This window comes from Talpa europaea, assembly GCF_964194135.1.
Source record: "Talpa europaea genome assembly, chromosome: 8".
In the NCBI taxonomy this organism is placed as follows: domain Eukaryota; kingdom Metazoa; phylum Chordata; class Mammalia; order Eulipotyphla; family Talpidae; genus Talpa; species Talpa europaea.
In genome coordinates, this window is record NC_140075.1 from 81,495,973 (window position 1) to 81,512,432 (window position 16,460).

The 16,460-nt window shown below is 47.1% G+C and overlaps 1 protein-coding gene across 1 annotated transcript in view; it reads right to left on the minus strand.

The window, feature by feature from the left end:
* Positions 1-530: 530 nt before the first annotated feature.
* Positions 531-16,460, minus strand: part of VCPKMT (valosin containing protein lysine methyltransferase) — a gene marked incomplete at both ends in the record, with an annotated part of 51,088 nt that continues 35,158 nt past the window's right edge. Inside the window, 2 exons of the mRNA XM_084240268.1 lie at positions 531-667; positions 5,616-5,793. Of these exons, the coding sequence (XP_084096394.1) occupies positions 531-667; positions 5,616-5,793 (315 nt within the window). The remainder of the gene's footprint in view (positions 668-5,615; positions 5,794-16,460) is intronic.

The following is a 16,460-nucleotide window of genomic DNA, read 5'->3' on the forward strand; positions in this document are numbered from 1 at the left end:
GAGATTGTCCTTCTGGGGCAGCTGGTAGCTGGCACATGAGGAAGTTCTCATTGTGGAGTGTCCCAGAGCCACCAGCTGCACAGAGGGAAGCTGGTCATCCAGGGAGCTCCCCTAACAGGCCCCACAGAGATGCTTTAGCAGGAGAGTAAGGGACTGTGGGCCCTAGAGCCAGGGCGCTTGCCTAGGACATTCACGGCATCTTTATTTTATCTTTCACCTGCTGAGAAGAGGGCCAGCAGGAGCTTTAAACTGGTATGAGGACACGGAACACAAGTTTTATTTTTGGAATAGTTAGAGCACAGGCAGAAGTGAGATTTTGAAATTGAACTATTCCTCTCCTCCCCTTCTCCATTTTATGAAGAATAAGGATTTAGGAGACAACTGCTACATGCCACACAGAGCACTAGGTACTGGACGTAGATTGTGAGTCAACACACTCATCTTTTAGAGTTGAAAATGAGCCCAGGGGTTTGTGTGATTTTTGGAGACAAAAGCAGAACCCGCAGCTTCTGGCTGTGACTCCATGTTCCTCACTCCACCAAAGGCCTTTTCTGAACCGTCTCAGGACAGGGCATCAGCCCAGGAAGACCTTCTGCCCGCAAATGGTTTGGGAGTGTCTGCACAGCGCCCTCCCTTGGCTCCAGCGCGCTATTATTGAAAAACCCACCTAAGAAATAAACCCAAAGAGTTAATGCAACAGCTTAACATCTTCATGGGTTAAGGTGAGTTTCTCTGGAGATTCTGTAGCTTTTGTCTTGTGATTCTTAGATGACTGCAGCAACTCCAACCTCATGTCCTCATGTGATAACATTCAAAGACAGGAAATGGCAAATATTCTTCTTGGATCTGGTTTCAAGAATGAGGTAAACCTTTCTGGAGTTCCGAGGCCTGGTTCCCCTTGGGTCCCACAGCGAGGGCTGCACACAGCATGCGCCTCCAGCAGTCACTTTCAAGGGAAAGGGCTCCGACTAACCAACATTCCTCCCTGGGGCCGGGGAGGAGCCCCCGAAGCACACAGGTGTCATAAACAAACCAAACCAAACCCAGGCTATTTTAGCAAAGAAGTGGGGTGAGGACAGCTGAATAGAAAATCAACAGGGTCTTTTACACCCTCGTTGGAGACTCACATTAGAAAAGACTTTACATCTTAAAGAAACCATTTTACTTCTTTGAGCCCAATGCCTTTCAAACTTAGGATGTTTTTCTTGCAGTTCATATTTTTCTTTAATTTCTATATAAAGATTTTACATCATTATTCATTTTTGTGCAGTTTGCTTTCTCCTTTCAGCTGTAGGCCCCATAAAACTCCCACCACCAAGTCACTCATGAGCCATCATCACCCGTCTCTTGTGCTCTTCCTGCCCCTGTTTTAATCCTTCTCCCTTCTCCTCCCCTGCAGAATGTCTCTGATTTATAGTTGTGCTGCAGTTCATACTAACTTCCTGCAGGCAGTAGAGAAAATCCGCTTGTCTCTGGTGAGGGACCATCCTGAGCACGGCTGCGCGCAGCCTGGTAGCAGTGCTGCCTTTGCCAGCCACAAGGAGAACAGCCCAGTCATTTAAAGGAGAGCGTTTTCTTTGGCCCAATTAACAGGAAATAAAGGCAGGAGATTTTTTTTTTTCTTCTTCTGCAAGCTCCTTTTCTTTTTGGCCATCCTAAATCAGTAAGTTTAAGGCATTACTTTTAGTTGAATTTCTTTCCACTGCCCTTGCCACCAGGGAGGGAGAAAATGAGAGTTTTCAATATTATTTTAAGAGAGACCAATGTTTAGGTCAAACCAGGACCGCGTTTCCTTCCAGGCTACGTGTGCATTAGCATTAGCAAAGCCTGTAAGAATGCTCTCCACTCATTACTTCCCTGGGGCTGCTTCTCTGAAGCCCAAGGCCTGCCAGAAGCCTGGACAGGGCTGTCAGCGCTCACAGCACTCAGCTCCACAAACCTCCCCACTAACCTTCGTGTCTTCCACCCCCACTTCTCCATGCCCCCTCCCTCAAGGGAAATTTCTTACTGGTTTACAAATAAAAGAAACCTTGAGTTTTCTCTGTCTTTGATATTTAAATGAAAACAGAAACGCAGCTAGGGTCCTCTGCTTGGAACAGAGGGTGCCCTGGTCCCTGCAGCTCCTCAGAACTGCCTGTGAAGAGAAAGGGCAGGCAGGAAGGACACACTGCGTTCAAGATAATTCAAGTTCAGGTTGATTTTGCAGGTGCAATCCTAGCACTCGCTCCTGTTCACCCCTGGTCCTCCTGTGGGCTCCCCTTTGTTCCCATGTGGGTTTGAAGAGAAAAAGCCATCCTAGAGGGATGGGAGGGAAGAATGGGCACCCCCAGCCTTGGCTGCTTTCCTCAGATGACTTGTTCTGCAAGCTGAGTTCTCTCGCCAGTGTCTGGCCGAAAGGATTGGCGTGTGAGGTACAGCTTACTAGATGACAGAGGAGAACTCAGTTCCCTCTGCTTTATCCAATGCAAACAATAAGCACCACTTGCAGAACAGGGTTGCCGGGGCCCTCGGTGATCCGCAGGTCTCTGAGGGACTCTGCACTGGTTTCATTCTCTACCTGTGTCTTCGCTCCGCTCCACTGCAGGTGACTTCCTTCTCTGTGACTCCACATCTGCCTGGTTGAACTTCCCAAGCCCTGCAGTCTCACTTCCTTGCTTTCTTTGTCTCCATTTCTCTTAGCCTTGTCCTGAAAGTGTTTCCCATCCTTCCACTTTTTTCCATCTCCCTGGACTCTGCCAGAGTTTGTAACTATCCTCCCTTGCTTAGACTGGCCAGCTACATCTAGGCTCCTCATGGCCAGTGTAACCTTAAAATGCTCTCTTGTGCTTGAAACCCTTTGGTGTTTTCCCACTGGACAAAGAACAAAATCCAAAATCTGTGACCTAGAGATCCTTGTCTTACCTGGCCTCTGTTCCCTATTAGCTTCCCACCACTGCCTGTAATGGGCCTTGCTGTCCTGTCAGTTCAAGCAAGGCAGGCTTCATGGGCCCAAGACCAGTGCAGCTTCATAGGGCCCTGCCCTCAGAAGGGGGGCCTTGCACTTGGGGTTAGATGCTCTGTGCTCAACATCTTGAATTTCTTGATTATTATATTTGACTTTGTTTTGCAAGTCTGATAATTCAAGGGAGCATGCCAGTCACACCAGGCTTGGTGCTCAGCTCACCTGTAGTCCTACCTCCTGCTGCCTCCCTGCTCCCTGGGGCCCCAGGGCCCACCTGACCTGCCATCCCCCACCCCTATTTTTACTTTCTCCTTAGGACCATTGCTCCCCCCTGTCTGGAGTGACCAACTTACCTTGGCAGAGGGAGATCCATCTTTTCTTTATGTTAAAAATGATAACATGTAAAGAAGTTTTAGAAAGTAAACACAAAGTTGTTTGGGGGTTTTATATATAAATCCTATAGATATTATTTTCAACTTGCTATTTTCCATTCAACAAATCTGCAAGGGTCTGTCCACATCAGACCACATGATCCATTCATTATTTTAGGTTGTTAAATGGTTTTCCACACTGTGCTGTGGTGAGGACCACTTTATTTAGCTGTTTCCCTACTTGCTAGACAACTAGGTTCTTGCAATGTCTTTTTGCTGTTACTAGCAATGCTGCCCTATGCTTGTGTGGGAGCATTTCTCTAAGGCACCATATATACCAGAAGGGAGAATTGCTTTGTGCATAGGGCTTACACATTTTTAATGTACTAGATGCCCACTACATGTCCTTAAGCCACCAGTTTCCTTGGCACAGGAGGACCAGGCACAGGAGGCCAGGTAAGCGATAAGGGGTATACGGCTCTGAGACAATGACAGACCCCAGTTCCCTCCCCCCCTCCTACTCTTGTTGTTGCTTCTGCCACCCTCTCTGATCCCTCACAGTTGATATAGGGAAGTTCCTGGCAATTACTTATTTCAAGGAAAAAAAAAAAGAGTGATCCACTTTTATGTTTCTGCTCAGTGTCACTTCCTCTTCCCCATGGAGCAGGAAGGACTTCAGAAAAGATATCAGAAATCCTTAGTCTCAAGCAGCAGAGAATTGCAGCATGGTGGACAACTTGACTCTAACTCCTCTTGAGTTTGAGATGGATAAGTGGGAAAGCTTAGAGCCACCCTAGAATCCAGGTTGCAATCATTCAACAAGTATTCATGTATGGAGCACCTTGGGGGCTGATCAACCAGCAAGTCCCTGACCCTGATGCAGAAGTAGAGTCCTGGAAGCCCCCAAATGTATGAGTCATTGCCTGTTTAGTTGGTGTTATGAACTGAATGTTTATGTTCTCCCAAAGTCCTAACCCCTCAACGTGATAGTATTTGAAGAGGGGATCTTTGGGAGATGAGATGAGGGTGAGATGAGGTCATGAAAGTGGGAATTAGTGCACCAATAAGAAGGAATACCAGAGGACCTCCCCTGGTGGCGCAGCAGTTGAGCTCTGGGCTGCGAAGCTGCCCGCAGCCTTTGCAGTGCCGGTTTGATCCCTGGCTGCCAGGCAAGGATCCCACATGGTGCGACAGACCTCTCCTGCCACCCGCTGCTCCCCTCAGCAGTGCACTTTGGTCTGCCTGTTCTGTTCCCCGCTCTGGCTCTGGTGAATTCTCTCCCCCTCCCGTGCTTCTGACTGTACCCAGTGCTTGTATAAATAAACAAATAAATAAATAAATCTTTAAAAAAAAAAAAGAAATTATGTAGGAAAATGTTCAAGTTCTTAGAAGATACACATTGAAATATTTAGGACAGAAGCATTATGATACCAATATTTTCAAATGGCTCAAGAATAAAATGTATATGTATATACAGAGACAACATAAATGTGCCTAAATTACTAACATTGGGTCCAGGTGAAGAGCACATGGGTATCCATTGGATTATTCTACAATGTCCTTGGTAGTTTAACTTTTTTAAAAATGAAAAGTTGGGGTGGGGAACGGTACAGAATCCTTGCGGTCCTGCGGCAGGTGAACTGGAAAGAGGACAGAGCAAGGTTCAGGGATGTGGACTCGGGAACACCATCCCTGCATGAATTCTCTTTCCACATTCATCAGTTTTTCCCTGCCGGCTGGCCCTTCTCTCCTGCTGCAGACAGACTTTTTCCAGACAGCAGGGCATGGCCACTGTACTCCCTGTGTTCCCAGCTTTCCAGACAGTAACCAGAGAGAGGTGTCTTCAGCTTGAAAAACTTTGGGGAAGGGCTCTGATGAGCTCATCTTGGGTGGTCCACCTACCACTGGGTCAGAGAAGAGGAAAAGGAAGCATCAGTGTGATCAGGACCCAGGAGGTAAGGGGAGACTTGGGGACTTTGAAGGCGAGGGAGCCAGGAGGGAGAGCCAGTTAGACATTGAAGTGGGGAGAGGAAAGAAGCTGAGAGGGAAGGATGAGTCAACATTTTCAAATCAGGATTACTAGAAGGTGAGGTCATTAACTGAAAGAGCGAATGTAGGAAGATAAATTTAGCATGTTCCAGTTTGAATTTTATGAATGCAGAAGCTTTGGGGGGCATCTTGGAGGAGAAATTTCATATATTGTTGGAAACACAGCTCTGTGCTCAGAAAAACATTGGCAGTCCCAGCCACTTGAGGAAGGTGTGGGTATGCCTGCGTCCTCTCAAGGATATGGAAGGTCTCACCTGGCCAGATCCTAGTAGCAGAGCCTTCTCCTTGTAAGTGGGCCCCTTGGTGATTAAGGGGGCATGGAGGTTGGGCGGCATTAAAGGCATTAAAAAGCACTGCATCCACATTTCTGTTTAATGCCTCAGCACTCGATGATTCAGGGAGGGCAGCTCCTGCTTCAGCTTCCAAAGCACACTGGGAGAGACCGGGCAAATATGTGAACAGAATTTGGGTCTTGAAGCTGCAATGGCCTGAGCCTCCCACTTTTGGAGCCTCTCCCCCAAGTTTAGGCAGCTCTTTCAGCTTCTCCATCAAACCCAGCACATCAGGGCCCATTAAGTCACTCAAAACTCAAATCTGACTTTCCAGAAAAGGCCTCCTTCTCCCCTTCGAGAAATGTCACTGGGGGAAAGATGGAAAGGGAAATATAACTAAAATCCAGGTTGCTACCACCCTTATCCTATTTTTCTCTCCAGAAAACAAAGCCCCTCCTCCTCCATTTTTAAACATATTTTTTACTACAATCTTTCACTTTCTTATTCTGTGCTCAGGAGCAGTTTTATTTGTCGTTAATTCTTGAGATCCAGAATGAGTCAGGCATGGGATTCCAGTTTCCCCAGTTCTGAATGGGAATCCAGTGTACCTTCCTCCTGGGAGTAAGTGAGAGCCGATGAGGGGTCTCAGGTTAGGAGCTCAGCACAGCCCTTGAGAAGCCTTAGCTGTTCACTTCCAGGAGAGCCTGAACAAGGTCAGAGGGCCACCTCCATGTCTGGTGCCCCTCAGGCCTCCCCTGGGAGGCTTCCATCACAGAACAGACGAGATTGGCCTCCAATCAGAGGCCCAAGGATACAGGGGTGAGGTTGGAGGAGGTGGCAGGACTTTACTTGTGTAAACTGCACACCTAAAATAAGCCCAGGCAGAAGTCTCTGGGAATTTCCTATAATCTTCACTGTAAATGTCCTATTTATAAAGCTGAGTCACTCAAGCTGCTGTTGCACAGCCACTGAGCGCGCGGAGACAGGCCGAAACAGGAAGCAGGAGTGCGCCCAGAATTGGAGGCTTCACCACAGGCGTGGGGCCCAGCCAGCCTGTGTGGCTGAGAGCGCCCAGCATCTTGACATGCTCAGGGGGTTGTGGGACTGGACAGACTTCTGTCTCTCATCCCACTAACCCTCTTTCTGCCTATTTACTCCAAATGGCTGCCGCTGTTCCGGTTTATAAATTTACAGGGAAAGTCTGGGCTCTTTAAGGGCTGCTTGCAAGCAATGCCAGGCCTGCCTCCACACCCCCACCACACACACCCTGCCCCACCCTGGCCCTCAAAAATCTGAGGGCATCTGAGGGCGTTTGTTTGCTCCCCCCACCCGAGCAGAGCTGCCTGGATGCCTCGGCTTGTTCCAATCTGTCAAAAGAAGCAAATTCTCCAGGAGAGATCTCATAGTTTCAGGGCTCTGGGTGCAGAATTCATGAAAGGCAGCAAAGGGGCAAAAGGGGAGCAGAGGTGAGCAAAGAACAGCTGCCTGTAATGTGTGTGTCAGTCCATCATGCCAGCCCTTCAGGAGGGGCAGCAGGGAACACCCTCCCGACTCCTGATTTTGGTTGCTCAGTCAGTCACTGACAGTGGCCTCACTGATCCCGGTTGTTAAAACAAGGCCTCTCACTTTGCCTCCAGCCACCTATCAGATACTGAGCAGGGCAGAGGGCAGCCCCATGGCACCCTCTCTCAGGCTTGCCAAGAAATTTCCAAATTAAGACAACCTTAATGCTTAGCAAGAGAGCTGCCTGGTTGGAATGTTCTCAACTCCTTCCCCTCCTCAGCAAACTTATTTTCAGGAGCAAATGTTTTGCGGATCCAGTTCTGACTTATGAGAGCTCCAGGGATGCAGACGGTTAGGACCCTGGAAGTTCCTGATCTGTGGTTTTGAACATCAGGGTCACAGTAGCACATGGTGACAGGACAGTCAAGGGCTGGGCTCTCTCTGGGTTGGGTCAACTTGTGATGGGAAGGGGTGCAGGTGCCCATGCCTGCCTCCCAGGGCTGCCCCTCCCTCCAGCCCTATCCTCACATTAGGTGACCACAGGACTCCACATCTCCTTTGGGTGATACTGCTGGGTGGTGGGTCTGATCCCACTGCTCTTATGGAACCTGAGATTTTGTTTTCACCACCTGCTCTCCCTGATAACTCCCAGTTCCAGACTGACCTCCCACCCTCTCAAAAAGGCCTTTTTCTCTGTTTTCCTTCTCCTCCCTAAATACCTCCCTTCTCTCTTTTTGGTACCCTGCCCCACCCCAACCCTCGTCCCCCGTATCAGAGAACTTTGGTCACTATTTTACTCAGATGTTAGCAGCATTGAGGCCCAGGGTCCTTATTTCAGTAGGGGAAGGAGGAAAACATTTTTCACTCCTTCCAAGTGAGTCCTCCATCCAATCCCCACCACCCACCTGCCACAGAAATCTAAAGGGGAAGGAGTGTGACTCTTACCTCAGCAAAGGAAAAACAAAACATCAGTTTAGAAAAAACAAAGACTGGGACAAATTAGAAATAATATGCATGCCAGATGTAAGATCAGCCTTCGCAAATCAACACTCTCCCACCCACCATAACTACTAGAAAGTATTACTAAAAAGATACCACTCACAGTAGCAACAAGAGTGACAAAATATGTAGACATTCATCAAGAGCACACAAAACATCTATCCCATTTTAAAACATGCTAGTAAAGGAAACAGAAAATGAGCTGACTAAATAGAGCACATTCCGTGCTTTGGCACTGGTGACCAAATAAGAGATGAATCTATATTGGATGATTCTATGAAGACCTCATTTAATGAAGAATTAACCTATAGGTTCAGTGCACTCCCAACCAAAATTCCACTTGGATTTCTATTTGAAGAACTCAACAAATAAGTAAGTTATCTTTTGAAAAGAAGTGTAAAGAGGGCTTCCCTGGTTGCTCAAGGGGTTAAGCACAGCACTGTGAAGTTTCCCACAGACTCTGAAGTACGAGTTCGATCCCCAGCCAGCCAGGAAGCTACCCACATGACTCAGCAGACCTCTAGCCGCTCCCCTCAGCAGTGTATTTCAGTAGATCTGCCTGTTCTGCTCCCCACTCTTTCTCTGGTGAATCCTCTCACCCACCACACCTCTGGCCTGTACCCCAGATCTTGCATGCATAAATAAATAAATCTTGAGAAAAAAAAGAAGTGTAAAGAGAGGAGTCTTGTTCAATCAAATAGCCCACAAATACTTAATAATCAAGAAGTTGTACTGGCTCAGCCAGTACAACAGTCAGGTGGGCTAGCCTGGTGGGCTAGTGGAACAGATTGGAAACCTGCATAACGCACCCATGTACGGTATGTGCAGAGAGAGTGGGAGAGCGATTACCTTAAAGAGAAAAAACTTTAGTGGTTCAAGTCACACACGAAGGTTTTGTTGGGCTCTCCTACTCTCCCTGTCACAAGTAAACCTAAGGAATAAGGACCCATGCACCCCGAGTCCCTGTGTAAACTGGCTCTGTGGAGAGAACAGAATTTAGTGTTCGACAGGCCTGATTTTCTGGAGCAACTCCTGAAGTCAGCAGCTGCACACACTGTGTAGAAAACCAGGACATAGACAAGATGAGCCCCAGTGTTCACCATTGCTGTCCACATGAAATGCTGGGTCGCTACTGAGAAGGTGAGCTCTGCCAGGAAGAGTCAGAGGGTGAGCCCAAGGAGGTGACTTTAGGCTGAGACAAAAAGACAAGGATTCCACAAAGCTGCCATTCTGCATATCCAACAACTTTCACATCAGCTAAACCGTACAGACGTTGAACTCTCCTGAACTAAAGGCATCGAAAACTTTTAGAAAAGTAGGGCATAAAACAAAATCTCACAAAGTCTGTTTCCACTTTTTTAACTTACTTATCACTCATCTAGTATTTCTAGAAAATGACATCCTCTCTTCCCGTGTTAAGCAGGGTTAGTGGAGGTTGTAGCAAATAAGCCCCATATCACAGAGGCTTAATCTTGATCTTTGTTGAGGTTGAGTAATTCAGTACAGCAGGTTCTGTTTTCATGTATATTTGAAAATTTCCATCATGCAGGTTTTTTTTTTAAGATTTATTTATTTATGCATACAAGAACTGGGGTACGGGCCAGAGATGCGAGAATTGAGAGGATTCACCCGAGAGTAGGGAGCTGAACAGGCAGATATACTGAAATACACTGCTGAGTGGAACAGCGGGTGAGGCAGGAGAGGTCTGCTGCGCCATGTGGCCAGCCGGGGAAGGAGCTTGTGTTGCAGTGGCTGGTGACAGCTTGATAATGCTGTCTTTAACTCTGTGCTACCAGGGAGGCCCCATGCAGGTTTTTGTTTTTTTTTTTAAGTCTCCATGGCTTAAAACAAGTTTATTTCTTGCTTGTACTACACGTCCATTGTAGATCAGCCAGGTCCATGCAAACCTGTCCTCACTCAGAGTCCTAGGCTAGTGAGTGGCTATCACCTGGGTATCACTGGTCCCATGACAGAGGAAAAAACAGGGGTGAGGGGGAAAGTTCTTGAGGTTTTTACCTGGAAGTAAAATATATCATGTTACTCATGTTTCACTGACAAAGTAAATCATGTGGCCATACTTAGTTTCAGTGGCTCAGGAAAATACAAATCTATTATGTGTTCTGTAGAAGAACTGAAAATATTTGGTGACAAGCACTAATGATTACCACAGGCTTGGAGAGATGTGAATCTAGAATTAAAGGCAAAGAGGTGCACCGATAAACCATATTTTCCCTATCGATTCATCCTGAAAAAAAAAACAAAGCATTCGACTTCCTCACAAATTCTTAAAATGTATACCAATATTGGGACTTCCACAAGGCCTTTGTCTTTCCAGTACAGGGCATACCTTGTCTTGTGCTAAATTAAGATTTGCTGAACTGAAGAGACACTGGAGCTAAATTAAGATTTGCTGAACTGAAGAGACAATGAAGATGGAGACATCTTCATTCTTGCTTTTGCCAAATTCTGTCTTGGAACGTTACCAGGGTGATGCTTTTTTAGGATACTAGGTTATTGAGGGCGTCCAGTCTTCTCCAGTCAAGAGCCCTGAGCTTGACTTCACCAAATTTCATAGTCTCCAAGAGGGAACCTCAGGATTGTCCAACCCCACAGCACACATATTACAAGAGAGGAAACAGAACCCAAAGTAATGACTTCTATTTAGGAGTCTACGATCTCCTAAGTGCCTTTGCCTTCGCGTTCACCAACATGCTTGTGAGAGAGAGAGAGAGAGAGAGAGATTTTAAGTCTGTGTAATTCTGCCTGCTATTCCACTCAATGAAAGACTGTGAATCTGCTGTTCCCAGTATGTGAGTCTGTCTTGGTTCCTGCCTCCTCATTGTGAGAGGGAGCAGGGCTTTATATAGCACAGCTGCTAGATGCAGGCCCATCCTTCACACCAGTCTCCACTAAAGAGAGAGCACTGGAGAGCAAGCTTGGTGAGAAACATTGTCATTGTCTGCAATATGACAACTTCTGAAGGAACTTCCAAGGCTAATTTGGACCAGCCTCACTGTCCTCGGAACTTAAGCCTGGTGTCATGTGCCTCTGCTCTACTCATCGCCAGCATGGGAGTCAGGCTGCCAGGAAAGGCCCCGTTCAGAACAGTGCCATGTGTTAAATTACCTTTTTGTGAACTCTCGCTGGAGCATCTTATGGGCAAGGGAATGTGGAGAGAGTGAGAACTTGAAAAAAAATACACATCATGGACTATAAAAATCATTAAAATCCTGAAGAATTTAAAGATTTAATGACCCAGCAAAGATGGGAAATACGTTTAAATGCAGATCTCAGTCATTAAAAATGCATTTTACATGCTACATTTACCTCTCATGAAAATGGGGTGGCATCAATTTAGGGCACAGTTGCTACCACTCCCCAAGAGGACAGGTTAGGTAAGCAGAGTGCCCGGGTTGCCTCTCTGTGGGGGGCTAGTGCTGTCCCCATTGAAAGCTGCAGCTTAGGCATCCTTCCAGAGACTTCTGAAGCATGCAAGATGCAGGAAGCATTTTTCTGAGAGATGCCTTCATGAGAGTAGATGCCAGGGAGAGTCTGGCCTGGCAGAAGCATCAGGAGGAAAGGTCATTAGAGAAATGTGTGTGGCAAGAACACTGAGGGAAGCAGCTTACCAGGGAGATCAAATTTGTCTCAGACTCTAATGCCCTCCCTGCCCCCCTCACCCCATTCCTGACACAGTGCTCCTAAAACCCCTGTAATTTCCTGATGATACAAGTGTCTTTTGTTCTAATGAGGTGACTCTGGGTGGACTCCAGGATGGTGGCTTGTTATCAGTAAGACCAAGCCATGATTAGAAGCTTGAGATTTTCGGTTCCCCCACTATTCTCTTAAGAAGGGGGAGGGGCTAAACATGGAGTTAATGATCCACCATGCCTATGTGGTTAAACTTCAGTAAAATCCCAGTAGTTTGGGTTTGGAGAGCTTCTGGGAGAAAGGCACATCTGCAGAGGTTGTGGAAGCTCCATGCCCCTCACCCTATTCATTTCTTTCATCTGGATATTGAACTGTATGTATCCTTTATCATATCCTTTTATAATAAGCCAATAAAAGTAAGTAAAATAGGCCCCTGATTCTCTCTGAGTTCTGTGGGTCACTCTTGCAAATTAAGCAAAACCTAGGAGGGGTTGTTAAAGCCTCCGACGCATAGCACCTTGGTCAGAAGCAAAGGTGGCCACATTGGCTTTTGAGGGTGTCTACAGGGGTGTGGTAGGTGAGGACAGTCTTACAGATCTAAGTCCCTAAGTGATGGGACTGACGCCGTCTCCCGTGGGTGTTGTCAGCACAACTAGCACTACAGAACACTCAGTTGGTGACTGAGAAATCGGTTGGTGTGATGACACCACACACATCTGGTGGCCAGAAGTGGTGTGTTGTGTGCTATTAGTAAAGGAAACTCATAGGAAGGGAAGAGTGTCCCAACACACTGCCAATCAGATCTTTTCCTTACCAGACCTTAGTTTCTATATTAGTTTGCTACGATGACCCTGACAAGGGTGGCTTAAATAACAGCAATTTACTTTCACATTTCTGGAGACTAGACATCTGAGATCCAGGTGTCAGGAGGGCTGGTTTCTTCTGTGTTCTCTCCCCTGGGCTTGCACAGGGCTGCCTTCTCCTGGTGTCCTCATACTGCCTCCCCTCTGTGCCCACCTGTGTCCAAATCCTCTCTTCTTATAGGGACACCAGTCATTTGAATGGATGCCCAGCCTCGTGACCTTATTTTAATCAAATTGTCTCCTTAAAGACCTTATCTCCAAATCAGTCTTAGATACAGGCGGTTAGGACTTCAGCACATGAATGGGGGCGATGGCGAGAAACAATTGACCTATCACAGTTACTAAACGATTATAACACACCCCCAAAACAGGCTTGAGGGGTGTTTTGTTTTATAGAGAAAATTAAAAGTTTGAGGTATATTGAGTGGCTTCTGCCTGACATTTCTAAGGTGTTTGATTCAGTGAAACTCCACCTCACAAGGACCCCTACTGACCAACTGCATGGAGGTGCGGACAAAAGCCAGGACTTGCCCCTGCTCCCCGCATCAATTTCCTCACTTCCAAAAACAGCGAGTGAGGTGGTGAGTTGGCCGCAGCGACGCTCTCCATTGCTCCTGTGTGTGTGCTCCTGGGCAGCAGGGCCATGAACGCTGACAACTACAGTTCCCAGATTCCTGCACAGCTAGAGTTCTGGATATGAATTAGATGTTTCCTGAGATCGAAGGACAAAAGTGAAAAAAGGCTGAACGTCCTATTGCATTTCTGTTGTCAAGGCCTGACCTAGAGCATGAAGAGCGGGTGTGGGGGCTGCAGTTAGTGTCCTCGTGTCACCTAAGCAGCTTCGGGTCTTTTTTTTTTTTTTTAAAGATTTATTTATTTATGCACACAAGAGCTGGGGTATAAGCCAGAGCTGTGGGGGAGAGAGGGGGGTGAGAGGATTCACCAGAGACAGAGTGGGGAACAGAACAGGCAGGCTGGCTGAAATACACTGCCTGGGGGGAGCAGCGGGCGAGTCATGAGAGGTCTGCTGAGCCATGTGGGTCACCTCCCTGGCCAGCTGGGGATCGAACTTGTGCTGTAGTGCCTAGCAGTAGCTTGATAGGCAGCTTAGGGTCTTAAAGAGCAGTGGTGGGAAGGGACAGCAGCAGGGAGGACCTTGGGACCTTCCAAAGATATGGTGGCAACATATGAAGAACATGCACCAACATGTTCCTTGCTGTGTGTTCCTTGTCATCCTTGTAAAGACTGACAACCCCGATGTCCACCCACAGGGAACCCCAGTTGGGTAAACTGCATTATATTCTTGACAGTTCTATAAAGAAATAAGGATATTCCATATACTGCTGTGGTATAAACTTCAAGGTCTATTATTATGTAAAAAAAAAAAAAAGCAGGGAGCTACATATACTTAAGGAAATCTTGGCACAATTAAACAAAAAAAAAGTAGTTCTAAAGATCTTTTTAAAAAATTATTTTCCAGTTTTATGGAGAAATAATTGACATACATCACTGTGTCTTCGTCATACAGCTTGATGGTTTGACTTAGATTTTTTTTTTAAAGATTTATTTCATCTATGCATGCATACAAAAACTGGGGTGTAGGCCAGAGGTGCAGGGGGTGAGAGGATTCACCAGATACAGAGTGGGGAGCAGAACAAGCAGATCTACTGAAATACACTGCTGAGGGGAGCAGTGGGCGAGACAGGAGAGGTCTGCTGTGCCATGTGGGTCACCTCCCTGGCCAGGGATCAAACTCAGGAACTCAGGCCACAGTGGGCAGTGGCTGGCAATAGCTTGGTAGTGCTGAGACTTAACCCCTGCACCACCAGGGAGGCCCTGACATAGATATTTTATGAAATGATTAACGATCCCTTTTAATAGTAAATGTAGAGTGACTAAGATGTCGGGTCCCAAACTTTGGTAGTGAATGGAGAAATGGAGGGACAAGCCTGCCTGCCCTTTTCTCCCACCCAGTTCCTACTAGAGAATGAGGAGGGACATCTAGCTGGGCAGATTCGGGAGGAAGATGAGCATTTTCGAGTGTCTGAGACTTCCAGCACCTGGTGATTCAAATACATTTTCTCCTTTAATCTACAGCTCACAGGCATTCTTATCTCCATTTTATGGATAAGAAAGGAGAGCAGAGAAGTTAAGCAAGCTGATCAAATTCATAAAACAAGTGCCAGGAACAGGACATCCCACCAGCTTGTTAGGCCCCCACTCATGTCTGGGCCTCTGGGTCCCGCTGGAACCCTTGGGCAGTGGCCACGTGGAAGGCGATGCCTCCGTAGGGTCCAGGTTTCTGTCTTCATCCTTCACCCTCTCCCACCCGGGGCACCAATCCCAGCCTGGTGGTCTCCCAGCCCCCTAGCTCCACCTAGTGGAGGGGTGGTTGGAGGTGGGATGGAAGGCGTGTCTTTCAGCCACTGACTTTCACTTTGATTGTTAATAAAAATCAACAAGCAACTATAAGCCAGAGACACACTACAGTGGGGGGAGGAGGGAGTAGGATCAAAACAAAGGGGGTGGGAATTGTATGGGGACTATAACCAAGATGAAAATGCATACATTGTGCAAAAATGAAAAATGATGTAAAAAATGTATAAAATACAAAAAAAATTTTAAAATCCTTAACTAACAACAAATCACTTGAGGAGTTTCAAAATTACTGAGGTTCACTTCACATCCTCAGAGATTCTGGGTTGCGGCCTAGATGGGGGACTTTTGAGAAACTCCCTAATGTGCAGCAAAGTTTGAGAACCACTGCTCTGAGTTCTGGCTGTTCTCATGTGTAATCGGGTCCAAAACCATTGCCATCACCTGGGAGTTTTTAAGAAATGAGAACTCTCTGGCTGCCCCCAAACCTACTGAACCAGAAACTCAAGGAGGAGGGCTGAGGTGAAGGGAGCCAGTGAGCTGTGATTTCACCAGCCTTTCATGTGATTCTCATGCACCCTGAAAGTTGAGAACCATGGCCCCAAGCAACAAGCTCGAACCAGCTCATCAGGCACCAGGGTTTGCTTTGTCAACTATGGAACGACTGCTGTGTTTATTATTACAAAATAAGATACATGTGATGGTCACAGGGAAGGAGACTGTCTAGGATTTTCCCCCAAGAATGCAACCTTGAGGCAGGAGAGAATGTGCTTACATGTGATCTGGAATCAACTAGAACTCCCTGGAGCTTTTGAGAAGGGAGCAGCATTATTGAAATACTACGATGCTTTTCAGCAACTGTTACCAAAGCTGCCAGAGGAGAGTCGACAGCCAACAGAGAATAGGCGGCCCATCCTCAAGCTGGCTGGAGTAGCCCAGGGGCCCCCGCAGACGGCCCCCGCTGCCAAGGGTCCTCAGCCCGAGCAATGTGCTCACTTCCTAGGGCTGCTGTAATGAGCCACACACACAACACTTAAAGCAACAGAAATCTATTCTCTCGCAGTCTGGAAGACAGAGTGGAAATCAAAGTGTTGGCGGGCTGGATCCCCCTGGGAGTCCAAGAGCATCTGTTTCGTGCCTGTCTTGGCTTCGAGCGGCTGCTGGCAACCTCTGGCTTGTAAATAGTGTCTGATCTCTGCCTCTGTCTTCTCTGCCTCTGCCATGGCCTTCCCCTCTGGGTCTCGAATTTCCCTCTTCTCTCTTATTAGGATCCCCTAATCCAGGATCCTTCTCTTCATCACGTCTCTGAAGATTTTATTTCCAAATAAGGTCATATTCATAGGTGCTGGGTGTTAGTTAGGACTTGGACGTTTCTCTTGGGGGTGGGGGGTCTGTGATCCAGTCCACACAGATGAGAAACAAATGTCACTTTCTT